Genomic DNA, 14,712 nt, shown 5'->3' with positions numbered 1-14,712 from the left:
TCCTATTGTTCTGGGTATGTTGTCTGGAATAAAGGCGTGTTTGCAGCGGTTATTGCAGGCTTTTATCTTCCTGTTATCTCATGTTAAGTGATTTACGTTGATGGATAAAAGAACTGTCATACTTGGACAGCCTTGACACTTAGTTTATTATGTGACACAGCTGGATTGTTGGCATCTATCTGGATTTCATTTACAAACAATATGATTTCAACAATACTCACGAGGCAAAAGACACAAGATAACAGAAATGGCACTGTGCCCAGCCAGCTCCTTGTGTTATCTTTTTTTTATAATCAAACCGCTCGTCACAAAGTTGGCCCAGAGGCTCCAAAAAAGTACATTTTATTCCAAACATTCCTCCATATGTTGTTCTGCCCTCGCTCTATTATTCATGCTCATTGTGTTAACTCGCAAGCCGCTTTTTCATTAACTGCGAAATCCAGCAGTGCACATAAAATGTTCCTTCACTGGATGTATAAAACAAGAGCGAACCAATCAGTTGTCACATTTAGCCTCTAGTAGATATAAGCCAGAGATTCTCCGCCAGTCCCACAGCAATTAAATGATTCATTGGCTTTATCGCATTTTAACAGGATGTTGATTGAGAGCATAAGCCATATTGATTGTCCTGATGGAAACAGGAAATCACAGAGATAGAAATAAAATCATTTGTTGTTCCCGGTGTGAGGATTCCCGGGGGAGCAGCCTGCAATTGCACACTGTTGAGTGGCATTACCCCCAGCAACCTCCTCCCCTCCATTCTCTCCCCTATGGAGACCTGGAAGAGACGTCATCTGTGGTTGTTATGCTGCGAAATGACGCTGGCAGTCTCTCCACCCCCTGCTACTGCAATATTACCCCTGTGGTCTGTTACGGAAGATGCAGCACTCATCGTCTGCACCATTTCCAGCATGAAGTTTGACGCCTAACAGTAATCAGCCCTCTGCCTTCATTTCCGTCATGTGGAAGTGGAGCCATTTGAGCGTGATGCTGATAATAATATCAGCCTAAATGCATCCTACACATAAAGCTCGTGACTGGCCTCGATCCCGTAAACCTACATGATTTTCTGTGCTGGGAAGCCTCACAGAGATTTCATTGTTATCAGAACCGAAACCGTAGCAATATAAAGGGGTTACTAAGCTTGATAAATACGCTTTTATTAACAGTATTTAATTACAATTTGATAATTAGCTCCTTTGTCCTCATTGTTGTTTTAATTGCAGAGGGGAGAGGAAAAATACCCCCATCTCCTTGCAGAGATATCCAAGCCAGCCCCTCCCCATGCCCTCCCCCTAACACACACACACACACACACTCACACACTCTGGAGATGCACGTCACTGAGCTCAGGGAATGAGTGGCTCATTAAGAAGAAGGATGTGATATTCTGAATAGAGACTGTGAGACTCCCAACACATCTATTTATAGACGAGATATCTCTATGGCAGTCACTGTGGTGTTGGTTAATTGCAGCCACGGCCCCTGATACCAATTAAGAATGAAACAAATGCTTTTAAGGTGGGGTTTTCGCTCCTCCCTTACTGTAAAGGTCCTCATGTCCGTCCTGAGTGGAGGCAGAGTGTGTTTGCTCGCCGTTTTTTTTTTCCTGTATCAAGTTGGGACATGCAGAGTGCAGTCAAAGCCTCGGTCAGGCTATTTTTAAATGAGCCCCAGTGGAAAGCAAGATCTAGATTTTCTTTTCATTATGGTTGCTTTTATATCTCGGGCTGTTGGATGTCCATATCATTGATTTGCTGAGTCTTAGAGCTTCTGAAAGGTAAGGGATGCATATATGCTCAGGCAATGTATATATATATATATTTCCGCTACACCTGGCTCGATGTGGATTGCCCCCCCCCCCCCCCCCCCCAGCAGTGCTTTGCTTCTCTTCTGACATTTGAGTTTTTCCAGATTGGTACTTCACAGTGCAGCGAGGATCACACATCTTTCTGTCTCTCAATTTCCGCATGACATCCTGTTAGTTCATCCTGCAGTGCTCTCGTCATCCACCTATACCAAAAACAAACAGTGTCCCTCAACAAACTCCTGATGCCCGTACATGACTCAAAGGGATTAGTATCAGACCTGTCCTACAGCACAGACCAGTTAAAAAACAGCCAGTAAGTGCTGTCCATGAGGGTTGATAATGGTGATTTTGTTAGTGAGGTAATGTCTAAGCCAAAAGATAATACATGAGCTCTTCAAATGAACAAAACCCTATCCTTATGTCAACACATGCAGAGCCTGCCCTAATTTTGTGCCAATCCACGGTTGACCCTCACTTGTTTGGAGCCCAATGTGTATCCATTTTTCGCCAATTTAATGGTCACTGTATTGTGAAATCTTACAACTTTCCCTAAGTAACATAATGTTTAACATTATCTGCCATGTCCTTTATATAGTTTTAGAAAATAGGGGAAGGTCTGAGCTTTCAAAACGAACAAAACAACCCTATGACTGAGGCAGTGAGGGATGAATGACTGGTTTGGTCGTTATATCCCTACAAGTTCGAGAAACAAACTGCACAGTTTTAACACACCTTTTTCTTTTTTTAAAGCGCATGAATAATAACAAGCCTGTTCGGATGAAGGGACATCTATTTGTGTGTGATCTTATCTTTTGTAATAGGAATCTTTTAGATGCTCAGCACTGCTTTTGCACACGGCTGCCAACAAATAAAAACCTAAGCCAGACCTCACATAGGAACAGAGTGATTACAGTTTGCAAACATTTTGAAAACACTGATGACTCAGTTGAATAAAAAAACGTTTTGTGATTATTCCAAAGCAACTGGCTCTCCTGTTGGCTTGCATAGAAAGGGATAGATGGTGTAAATAAGAAGAAAGGCTTACATGGTGCATTATGGATCAAGAATAAGCTAACTTCATTGAAAATGCTCTTTGACTAACAGTTTTGTTCTCTCCCCCTCCCCTTTTGTCTTCTGTCTTTTTCTCCCCCTCCAGTTCCACCAGGTTAGAAGAGTGATGACCATCCTGTTCCTTACTATGGTTATTTCATACTTCAGTTGCATGAGAGCTGCGCCCCTGAGAGACGCCCCGGGCATGCGGGGCCATCGGACGGAAGGCTACTTGGGCGCCGCTGCGACGGCCACACGAGGCCACGGGACTCCACAGAGTGGTGGCGGGCCAGGCCAGCACGGGGAACTGCCCTCACTCACAGACACCTTTGAGCAGGTGATAGAGGAGCTGCTGGAGGTGGAGGGAGAGGCGGCACAGCTGGGACAGGGGGCTGATAAGAGCCAGGGAGGTGGGGGCCCATCTTCTTTGGTCACCACAGAGACCAAGGATGTCGATCTGTACGACTCGCGGGTGATGATCAGCAACCAAGTGCCTTTGGAGCCGCCGTTGCTCTTTCTTCTGGAGGAATACAAAAACTATCTGGATGCCGCTAACATGTCCATGAGGGTGCGGCGACACTCCGATCCCTCGCGGCGCGGAGAGCTCAGTGTGTGTGACAGTATTAGCCAGTGGGTGACAGCTGTGGATAAAAAGACGGCAATAGACATGTCTGGGCAGACAGTTACCGTCATGGAAAAAGTCCCTGTCCCCAATGGCCAGCTGAAGCAATACTTTTATGAGACCAGATGCAACCCCATGGGGTACACAAAGGAGGGCTGCAGAGGAATAGACAAGCGGCATTATAATTCCCAATGCAGGACAACCCAGTCCTACGTGCGAGCGCTTACCATGGATAGCAAAAAGAAGATTGGCTGGCGGTTTATAAGGATAGACACTTCATGTGTATGCACATTGACCATTAAAAGAGGGAGATAGTGTATAAAATGTATAGATTTTATTGAAGAGTTTAAAAAAGAGAATAAAGAGAAAATATCTATTTGTATATATACATAACAGGGTAAATTATTCCGTCAAATGAAAATTTTATGGACTGCATGTAAAAAAAGATGAAGTTTATACAGTAAAAGTGATACTACAGTCTATTTATTGAACATATTCATGACCTTGTAAACGATTAAAAAAAATCTGATCAGTCATTTGCGCCCAGTTTAAATTACTATATCACATCTCTCAAGACATTGTGATTTGTTTACGTTGCCAAGAATTAGAAAATGAAGGAGGAAAAAAAAGGCAAGGAATGAGAGGGGACAGTTCCATCTTCAAAAAGCTTGCATGCTGCTTCAATTGTGAATTGAGAAATTCTCCACTTACAAAAAAGGATACGACGCTGACCAAAAAACATTCCGTTTACATATTCAGCAGAAAACAATTTTCCTCTCAAGTAATTTATCTGTTTACTGTTCTAAACTTCTCAAGGTAATGTTGGACTTACATACTATGTCAAGGTGCTGTTGTCAAAGCTTTGCTGTTTATTTTTTTATCCCCACCAGAGGACAAGATATATATATAAAAAAAGAATTTATATATATATATACATATATATATATATATATATATAAAATATATTCATTGACATGTTTCTGGGTTAATATTATTCATTTTGTATGTTGTGAAGTTGTTTGCAATATTAAACTGAAATATTTGAAGAAATAAAAATATAGGCAACTGAAAAACAAAATCAATGTCGATAAAGTTTCAACAGTGCATTTCCGAGCAGGATAAACTTTATTATACAGACAGGAAGGCGGGGAAGAAGGCATGGCACACATACACACTCATGCACGTGCAAAGAATTTGCTGCCAACCAAAATGACCAAATTAAAATCATGCATGACCAGGATGCTCAATAAATTGAAAGGCTGCAAGAAAATATAATATTTTCAGTAGCAGAGGAGTCAATGCATTCGGTTATATTACTAAAAGCAATAATGACTGAATAATGCTATGGGTGGAAAGAATGTATATTTTGCAGCTCTTCGTGTTATTCAGTATTATAATGAGGAGGGGAAAAGTTTTAAAATACTCCTAAACCACTTCCTGCTCCCCACCAGCACATTACTTACACAAATGTATCGAATGTCCTTTGATACTTTGGTGTTTATACACTTATTCAATGATTTACTTGCTGCACATGTAATTTACAATTACAAGAACTTAGACTACAGTACAAGTAGACTGAGTTTCGACAGGGACACATACATTTGTGTACATTAAAAAGATACACCTGATATGACATGGTAATCCCATCTTTGAATCTTCTACAAAAGAACAAACACCCAGATTTGATGCAGCAGTACATTTACAGTGATCGGAAGGAAAATGCCTGGTTTGGTATCTGGGTTAAAGACTACTGCAACTTTGTATCTCCAGCAGATTATAACTCGCAGTGAGCATTACGTGGTGAGAACCCCATGCTTTCCAAGTCCGGATCCCATAGTTTAAGGTCATAGCAGGATAACAATTAAACATGTTCACTTTGCATCAACCACGTCCCATAATAAGACGTACTTCAGAAAGAGAAGACTCACATATAAAAAGACAGATACAAAGCTTCATTGAAGGCTTCAATTATGTCTTATATTTGTGTTACATGTGATCCCAACCACCTCATTTTACACTTCGTCATCAACCTGAAGGTAAGTGTGACCTCTGAAGAGAACCGGATCTGGCATTTTGAGATTTGGAAAACAAATTGCTGCAAAGAGAAAACTTTTTTCATGAAGCAAGGAAAAGATGTTCCACTTTCTTCTCTATTTGTCTCGGATTCTCCAGAGGAGGCTGATGAAGATGCTGTGAGTTACTTTTTTTTTCATACAGAAGCTTAGAAGAAATAGAAAGTCTCTATGCCACCTCTGAGAAAGATGACAAGCATGCAGTAGTGTCTCTCAAATGATCTATTGTCATGAATCACAGAGTAAAAGGTCTCACCAAGTAAGAATTTAAAAAGTATTTAGTTATCCTACAGGACGACAAGCAGCTGCTCTGCCTTGCTTTTCACAGAAAGTCCACCCTAGAATTTGAATGATTTAATACAATTCAAACAACATGTCTGAGCACGAACACATTTTCAGCATACAGGACAGTGAATCAAACCTTTTGCCATGTATAATAGACAAGGTATTCTGAGCTGCTCCATATATCATGAGTAGGAGCCTCTAGCTGTTTTTGTTTAACAAAGCATCAGTAATAGAAAACTGCCATCCTCTAATCAAAGTGACTCTGAATAGGCCAGTTGCCTTTCACTCCGAATGAAGCCCATATTGTATTTTGTGATCATAAATCATACATGTGAATAGATCTTACAGTATGATTTAGCATTTGTTTAACCCAGAGATGTGGCTGACGCTTAGAGACAAAAACAATGAGCCTTTTGTATAAAAAAAAAAGACAATAAATACTGCTGCTCCACTACATTCAAGTGTGTTGTGCTTCTGGCCGCACCCCAATCAGTGATGTCACAGCAGGTGTATTTCATCAGACGTCAAAGGCAAACACTTTGTGAGTCATCACTGGGGTGTGGTCAGAAGTGAGTCAAGCTTGAAAGTTTCCGCCCACATGGAGCAGTGCAGCAGCAGTTTTCTGCAGATTTATGTACTGGAGTCTCAATATGTGCTGCAACCAGTAGAGAGCAGCAGAGAGAATATTCCGAGGTATCTGGAAATAGCCAAAGAACATTCTGGTTGTTCCCTTGACATATTATGTATTAATCCCTTGAGCTATGAGCATCCATATATAGGTGCAGCACAGCCGTTAAAGGAATGATGCACTAACACACAGATTACTGTTGATTGTGTGATTGTGAAATGGGTCTGGGATCATAGTGGGCAATTTTCTTCACCTTTTTCCTGAATGCTGCGAGGAGAACTATAGTGTAAACACAACACAAGAGGTCCATATTCCATGTGCGCATTACAGAAAACGTACACAACCCAATACCTATACTACAAGTTAAACCAGAGTCACCGTGACATATCCAACATTGAGAGTGGGAATCAACTCCAGAAATAAAATATGCACCAAGGCACTCGAGCATTAAGAAGGACGGGTCCTCAAGGATATAAATAACTTCCATTATCCACTACATTAAGCCATGCGCCCTTATTGTGATGTATGTACGGTATTACATAAATACTTAACTACGTCTGGGTTGTTTGAAAATAAAATATTGACCTATTCACATTAGTTTGGAAAGATGCCTTCAGTGGTGCCTCGGAGCATCCTTAACTATGGGAAAACAACATGGCTTTGGTGGGTAATGAGTTGTAGACTTTACGATTATTACATGAACGCATCATGACACTGGCAACTAGCCTAGCCGGCTAACTTGGCTAATCTGATGTATCGTCTCGGTTAAACGCACGTAACGTTAGCCCACAGGGGATTACCATATTTCGTTTTCCATATCCAGTGTTTAACGCAAAAACTACCTGAAATTAAATAGCCACTAGTTTCAAGAATGGCATCGCTTGGGGAGCCCGTGCGGTTGGAAAGAGGTAAAGTTAATTGGCTAGCTAGCGTTAGCTTAGAAGTATTTGTTGTGATCCATGGCGACATTAAGATAGCTTAGCGTTAGCCACACAGAGCTGGTGATCATCGGCACTTTCTTGTGTATCGTTAGTGGGCCAATGCTGTCCTGCTGATAGCCAGTGTTTCTGACTATGACTAATATATATATATATATATATATATATATATGTGTATATATATATATATATATATGTTCTAGTCACCGAGCGAGAGTAACGATAGCTTTTACAGCTACATGGTTTTACTTAGCGCACTAGCTAACTCGCTAATACCGGTGACAACATACAGTAATCAGTTAACCCAGCTGGTTCGTTAACGTCTTCAACGTATGATAATTGAGGTTTCATGCACTCTTTTGCACAAGCTTGATCATGAGCAGCAAGAACGAGCAGGACATATTTACATAGCAGACTCACTCTTTCTTTTAATAACAAGCTGACATTAGTTCATGCTGTGTCTGCTAATACAGTGTTTTTATTTAAACTAGCCCCAACGTTAATGTTAACCTAGACTAAAGAAGAACATAAGAAACGTCAAAATAATATGTGAAACAATCTCTTCGCTTGTTGGTGAAACTGAAATGCTGAAGGAAGTTGTAGCTAATGATTTAATCAGCCTACGTTACAGTAGCTGTTAGCACAGATTAACGGAATAATAAAAACATAAACAGGAGGAGGAAAAAGGCTCACACTTGTTTTTGTCCGTATTGTAATTTCATATTTATTTCGACAGAGCAGCTGATAATGTTTGCTCCTTCTCCCTGTGGTGGTAGAGGCAATTACTCATCTGTGAAACATGAAGTTAATGATATATTAGCTCTGAAATGTACTAATACAGTATATCATTTAGCTAATGTCCTCGCTGTGGGTCTAATAAGGGATTAACTTATTTTATATCTTGCTTTGGAGTGTTCTGTATTGGAAGTTGCTCTATTGACATGTGTAGTTTCTTAACAGTTTATTAGTATTCTTAATATTTTTTTATTTATGGTATATTAACAGTGCTGCAAGACAAGCTTCCTCACAGGGACAAAGTCTTTATCATCACAACAATTGTAGTGCAAGTCGAGGTAAATTCAATCTCAGACTAACTAAAGTCATGTTAACTGACAGAAGTGATCAGTAATCAGGTTCAGTGGTAACAACAAGCATTTGCTAAGCTTATTCATAGTTACTTGCTTTTTAGCTTTATATTGATACAGATTTAGTACTGACATTAACACCGAAAACAGTCATTGTGAATGTCTCAATTTGCAGATATCAATGGAAACCCTGACGGTGGTGTATGTGTGTTCTTGTTGACAGATATTAACCGTGCTGTCGAACTGCTTGATAAGCTCCAAAGGACGGGGGAAGTGCCTCCCCAGAAGCTGCAGGCGCTGCAGAGGGTCTTACAGAGTGAATTCTGTAACGCTGTCAGAGAAGTGAGACCCGTTGACTTTAGTATTTGTAAAACACTTAACTGTGACATGGCGTTAGTTCACTTTTCTCGTCTGCTGTTAAACGAATGTGTTTTAAAAACAGGGTTTGGTTTGATGACTTTGTGTTCACCATTTGGAAATGTGGCAGCTGTTCCTGGGATGTGACAAAATATTGTCCAACAATGTCTCTTCAGGTTTATGAGCATGTGTATGAAACGGTGGACATCAACAGCAGCCCTGAGGTCAGGGCCAACGCCACAGCTAAGGTATACCCAACTCAAATAGCATCTTTTTCACATTTTATTTTCAGACCATTTGTTTTTTTTTAAATTACTCTAGTTGAACACTTCACATCGCGTGTCGAGTGCATTTTCAATGGTTGAATGACACCACTTTGTTCATTTGTAGGCAACTGTGGCAGCTTTTGCAGCGAGTGAGGGACACTCGCATCCACGTGTCGTGGAACTGCCCAAAACAGAAGAAGGCCTGGGTTTCAATATAATGGGTGGAAAGGAGCAAAACTCACCTATATATATCTCACGGATCATCCCAGGAGGCATCGCTGACCGACATGGAGGCCTGAAGAGAGGCGACCAGCTTCTCTCTGTCAATGGGGTGGTACGTTCACTTCACAGCATCGAGACTTACTCCAGGATGTTACAAGTGAAGCTTTAGCATGACACACACTTCAGATGATCTTTTTGTAAACTGGGCTTCATTATTCACCAGGTGATAAACTAAACACTTGAGCAATTAGGGCAGATTTAACAATTTAATACCTCGTAGATTTACTTCTATGTTTTTTTTATAGCTTCATAATATCATAAATCACAAATTTGCCTCAAAGGGCTTTACAATCTGCAGAGCAAAGGACACCCTATGTTCTTAGACTCTCTCCAAAGTTCACCTCTGCTTCTTTAGCTTATAGCTCAGCTAAACTTCAACTTGTAACTCATGTGTTCAGTGTACTTGCCACCAAAGTTGGACTGAGGTGTCTCCAGCAATTAGGCAACAGAGATGCATTTTTATTATCATGTTGGTGATGGTGTTGTTATTGTCAACGGTCCCTTTGCACAAAGCAGATGTCAGAAGAACTAAATCTAGAGTTTTTTTCAGTGTTGCTATGGAGCAATGTTTTTAGCAGTAGGTCCTCTATTTGTCAGTGGGGATATTCAAACATTCCCCCGTGTATGTAGGTGACGCATATTCAGTCCTGGTGTTACACTATTCCACTAGGTAGTTGTAAGCATCACGGCCAATATAGCGCCTGCTAGACTGCTAGAAAAGCAAATATGAATGTAAACGATAAAGGTTTCAAATCCTTCTGAGAATTGCTACTTCTAAGAATGGTTTATGAGGAAGGGAATTGCATTCAACATGTTTTATAGGCTTTAATAATACAAGCAATGTGTTTTGTTTAGAATTTAAACATGCAGTTATTTGTTTAAAAAAAACTCCACACGGCAGCACTCTGCAGATGTGCTTAGTTAGTTTAAAATGCCGGGATCAGCCAATAACAATCATCCGATTGTTGTACAACATAAACAGATTTTGTTTATTGCTCAGTTTATTCTCCCATTAAAATTTCCAAATTACAAATGTTTATATGGGAAAGTTGAACCAGGCTGCCAAACCTTATGATAGTTTTAAAGTCTCTCCAATTCCTATTAAGCTTTGAGGTTATTGTTTCTTCCATAGGTTACGACATAACGTGTTACTTAACAATTGCCCACTGTATATTGCTTTTTGGATTATGAAGCTATACAAACAGTGGACTTTACAACGGTTGTTATTCCTCTTTGTGATTAAAATCTTACAGCATGTTTCTGTGTTTTTCCCCCAGAGTGTGGAAGGTGAGCACCACGAGAAAGCTGTGGAACTCCTCAAAGCAGCTCAGAGCTCAGTGAAGCTGGTAGTAAGGTACACCCCCAAAGTCCTCGAGGAGATGGAGTCACGCTTTGAGAAAATGAGGTCGGCGAAGCGCCGGCAACAGAACAACTACCCCCAGTAGGATTTATCTGTGTTGATGCCCAGCTCCCATGTCTCTCCTCCTCGAGCCTTCTGGCCATGTATTCTGGTCTCTTTTTTTTTTATCTCCCTGCCCCAAAAAATGCTTCACACACTCAAGTTTTTAGTTTCAGTTCCTACTCACATATACTGTACATCGTGCTTCTACTCTTTTCTGCAGCATTTTTTAATATTTGCCATTGTTACACTGGACACTACAGCTCTAGACAAACGTAATAATGATCATGATTGTCAGTGTAGGTGGTCACTCACACGTGTGCATTATTTTTGAATTGACAATTTGAATGCAACTCTGAATGCTTTTGAGACCAACTACACAATTCCTTTAAATGGAAAGGTAGTGTTTTTAATTCTTTTATCACAGCCACTACCAAGTGCCTCAGGGCAAGCATGTTTATCTTATGTACTGTGTTCACCGTTATGTTTTTACTGTTAATGGTTTAAAGTCAAGTACTGGTAATTCAATGCTTGTGGCAGGAATTACTAAATCCTTTGCATCTGTTATTTTCAAAGATTCAAATTTATATAAATACATGGGGGCATTTGTAGAAACCCTTTAATTGTGCAAACTCAGAAAAGGTGCCGTTTTATTTTTATTGCCGCTCTACGGGCAATGTCCGGAGAAGGGAAGCTTTGGAGGAGTTGATGAATGTTTTAATTAGTTAAAAAGAAACCGCTGTATGCTGGATAATAAGGGAAACCACTGAAAGGACACTTCAAAACAAAAATGATGGATTATCTATTTTTCTCTGGGCTTACATTTATAGATTTCTAACGTCACAGCACACTATAAATAGCTCAGCAGGCACTGTAAGTGATGTAATGGGGTCTCGGCAACTTTTGAACTAAATTGCTGCCGCCACAGACTCCCATTTCTACTTTTAATAAAGTAATAAACCTTCATAAGCAAATACTTGCTGTCAGCATGACATGAGATAAAAAGCTGTTGAGCTTCTGTTTAATTTGTCTTGACATAAATCAGGAATGTACTATATGTCATGTTCTTCTTCTTTTTACCAGCTACAGTAGTCAGTTACTGAACATCTGTCTTTGGAATATCAAACAATCTCTGTGGTCACAGTAATGCCTAATGTGAGCTGATGATATACGGCTTCTTCATATTCAGACTTTACACCGTGTTTAAGGGATTATGCTGTAAATCTGCTGCATTGGCATATTTTATTTTTCTGTCGGTTTCTAACATTTTGTTTAACGTCTTGCAGAACAAAAGTGTTCCTTAAATGAAACATTCACTTCATTTGAACATTTTCTTTTTATCCTGATAGTCGTTGACATCTTTAACTGGTGCTGGGATAAGACTAAAAACAGGAGTACAGTCTGCATGTCACTGCAGACTTATTTACGTATCTTTTTGTCGTTATTCTTTTATCATCACTAGCCGTTGTCTTTGCTCCATTAAAGCCAACACTTTAATGGCAGCTATGTACTTTGTATGTAATATACAAACTGCACAATATTCTAACAATGAGAATGATATGACATTTTGTTACTGAATACTGCCAAACATTCAACTTCCTGACAGGCAGGTTTAAGCAGGCTAATGTCAAAGCAGTGTGAATGTCCCCCAACATGCTGTATATGTAGACCTTCCTCCCATACTTTTATAGTTTTAAAGTGTTTGCTGAGTGCATGTTTAGCTGTAATATGGATGTTCCTTATTATGAAGTGGAATATTAATGCTTTTAAAAAACCTTTCCTCATGGAGAAGCTCAAATCCTTCAGTTAACAAGTCTGCAAGTCATGGTTTTCTTTTAAGCATTTTATTATTCAAACAAAAATGAGACTTTTCTTGCTTTCCCAGCGAGGGTCAAACTAATAAGCTTCAGTATAAATGGCTGTTAGAGGAACAACAAAATATGTGCGTCTCAGGATCAACGCATGACATCATTGAGACAGGAAGGTAGTGAAGATATATTTGATGTGTCACTGAAGTAGGGTTGGATGGATGGTGGATAAAGTAACAGAAACGCATGCAATGTATGGAAGCAGGAACATGTTGCCTTCAGTGTAGCCTCAGTCTCTTTGAACCGTTCCTCAGAAATTAATTCCTCTTTAATGCAGTTTAGTGTTAAATGGGTTTCCAGTTAAGTCGTGACCGACATGACATTATTGTGCTGATTAGATAGTTCTGCAGTTCACCGATTGCCTGTGTAGCTGAGTGTTAAGTTATCCACCATCTATTAACATACAGTAAGAGAACTAAATAATAATTATAATAGTTGGAACTAAAATGGCTGTTTGCTAAAGTTAACTTCAGAGCAAACAAATCACTGTTTTTTTTCTTTTGTTTGTTACAGTCGCTACATAATGTCCGTTGTTAAATGTCAGGTTTTATCGTCACTGGAGTCAGTGGGAGGCATCTTTGCCGGATTGTACGTTACTTTAATATTGCAAGATAAAAGTGATGATACACACAGACCACATAGCCCGTTATATTGTAGTGGGTGTGCTCCCTGTAATCCATTGCTCCTTTTAGAAAAATGCCAAATTTTGGAACAATAAAATAAAACAAACGCGCTGCAAAAAATGGATGCAAAATCAATTATCTATGCAAAGTCATTTAACAAACTTTGGAAATATCCTGTAATGGTGCAAAATAGTTGTCATTTTACTGCAGAATGTTATTGGACATCACTGATTTAAGGCTGTGTGGACAAATGTCTCCGTTTGGGAACGCTGCACTCAGACACATTGGAGTTAAATTATCTTATGAGACATTTACAATGTTTGTAACTTTCTCACATTGATCATCAAAGTAGTTGCAGTGAAAGTCTCCATTTGACATTAGCCTCGCTGTCTAATTAACGATGGTCGGGATGTGAACGTGTGGTTAGCAATAGACCATTCCATAGGCTACTGTGAGCATGCTTTATTTTCGAGGCAGAGAGTCTGAGTGTACATAGAAGTTCGAAATGTCTTAATATAATGTATTGATTGTTTTATTCAACACTAGCTAGCTAGATCCACTGCTTACACACATGAATAGTAAATCAGGAAAACATGTAATGAGACTTGGTATTGATACTGCACAGTCACACTCACCACTGAATGTCACTGACCATTGTCTAACTTGGTTGCAAACGTTTGTGAAGTACCTTTCAAGTTTCTACCAGTTTCCCTTGTCTATATATTGGAATGGTCAATAGAGTATTTTTTATAATAGCTTTCTTTTGATATTTTTCTCAAGTTTTATAAGTGATTTTCCTAAAAAACAAATACCGGGAATAATGGGTACTTCCATTTTGACTACAGTGTACCAGGGCCATGTCAGCAAAGTGTCTCTTAAAGCAGCGCTGCTGTTGGACCGAGGTCTCCTGACGGTGTGAACGTTGGAGATGAACTGTCCTACATCAGCCCCTCTTTTCTGAGGTCTGAACTGATTTGTCTTTTCTTTCTAGTACCAAGACCAAACTTGCAACATTTGTGAAAACTTTGATAATGTTTTGAAATAATTGAGTCTGTGCTTGTTTAGGAGTATTACCTGTAGGCTATGTTGTGTTATTCTGTGTTCTGGTTTCTTACCCAGTTTACTGTGTTACATTGATGTGGAATGTACAATGTTGTGATGTAGAATAAAATAACAGTTGGACTAAAGACTAAATAAACTGCTAAATAAATATTTGACTTCTGGTGGTTTTTTTAACGTCTTTTACACTATATTTATTTTTAATTTTAGGCTCAATAACATTGGAAACAACCACCAATGGCAGTCAAAGCGCAGAGAGGACACTTGTGATCCCATCCCTTCATAATCAAAACAATAAGATGTTTATGGGCATGTTTCTTATCGTTTATTACAGGTTATGTTCCAAACATGTAATACTTATAGAAGAC

The 14,712-nt window shown here is 39.5% G+C and overlaps 2 protein-coding genes across 2 annotated transcripts in view; both read left to right on the top strand.

Annotated features, from left to right (window-relative positions):
• The window catches only part of bdnf (brain-derived neurotrophic factor), an 8,028-nt gene extending 3,654 nt beyond the window's left edge, over positions 1–4,374 (top strand). Inside the window, exon 2 of the mRNA XM_076110099.1 lies at positions 2,967–4,374. Coding sequence (XP_075966214.1) covers positions 2,988–3,797 — 810 coding nt within the window. The 5' untranslated portion in view covers positions 2,967–2,987 and the 3' untranslated portion in view covers positions 3,798–4,374. The remainder of the gene's footprint in view (positions 1–2,966) is intronic.
• A 2,824-nt stretch (positions 4,375–7,198) lies between these two features.
• lin7c (lin-7 homolog C (C. elegans)) lies at positions 7,199–14,495 on the top strand. The gene is made up of 5 exons (XM_076109875.1): positions 7,199–7,375; positions 8,714–8,832; positions 9,024–9,095; positions 9,238–9,447; positions 10,673–14,495. The coding sequence occupies exons 1-5, from the start codon at positions 7,339–7,341 to the stop codon at positions 10,838–10,840; spliced, it is 606 nt and encodes a 201-aa protein (XP_075965990.1). The 5' UTR covers positions 7,199–7,338; the 3' UTR covers positions 10,841–14,495.
• The last annotated feature ends 217 nt before the right edge of the window (positions 14,496–14,712 follow it).

The sequence above is a fragment of the Anarhichas minor genome, unplaced genomic scaffold (assembly GCF_050575085.1).
Source record: "Anarhichas minor isolate MPS153535 unplaced genomic scaffold, ASM5057508v1 ptg000042l, whole genome shotgun sequence".
Lineage (NCBI taxonomy): Eukaryota > Metazoa > Chordata > Actinopteri > Perciformes > Anarhichadidae > Anarhichas > Anarhichas minor.
The sequence above is the reverse complement of the archived record's forward strand: the minus strand, read 5'-3'. Positions and strand labels throughout refer to the sequence as shown.

Bases quoted from the DNA above. Each gene is read 5' to 3' on its own strand.
- lin7c (XM_076109875.1), top strand. From the start codon at position 7,339: ATGGCATCGCTTGGGGAGCCCGTGCGGTTGGAAAGAG. The intron at 7,376-8,713 runs GTAAAGTTAATT...TCTTGTTGACAG, and splicing joins GCCCGTGCGGTTGGAAAGAG to ATATTAACCGTGCTGTCGAA. The intron at 8,833-9,023 runs GTGAGACCCGTT...ATGTCTCTTCAG, and splicing joins TCTGTAACGCTGTCAGAGAA to GTTTATGAGCATGTGTATGA.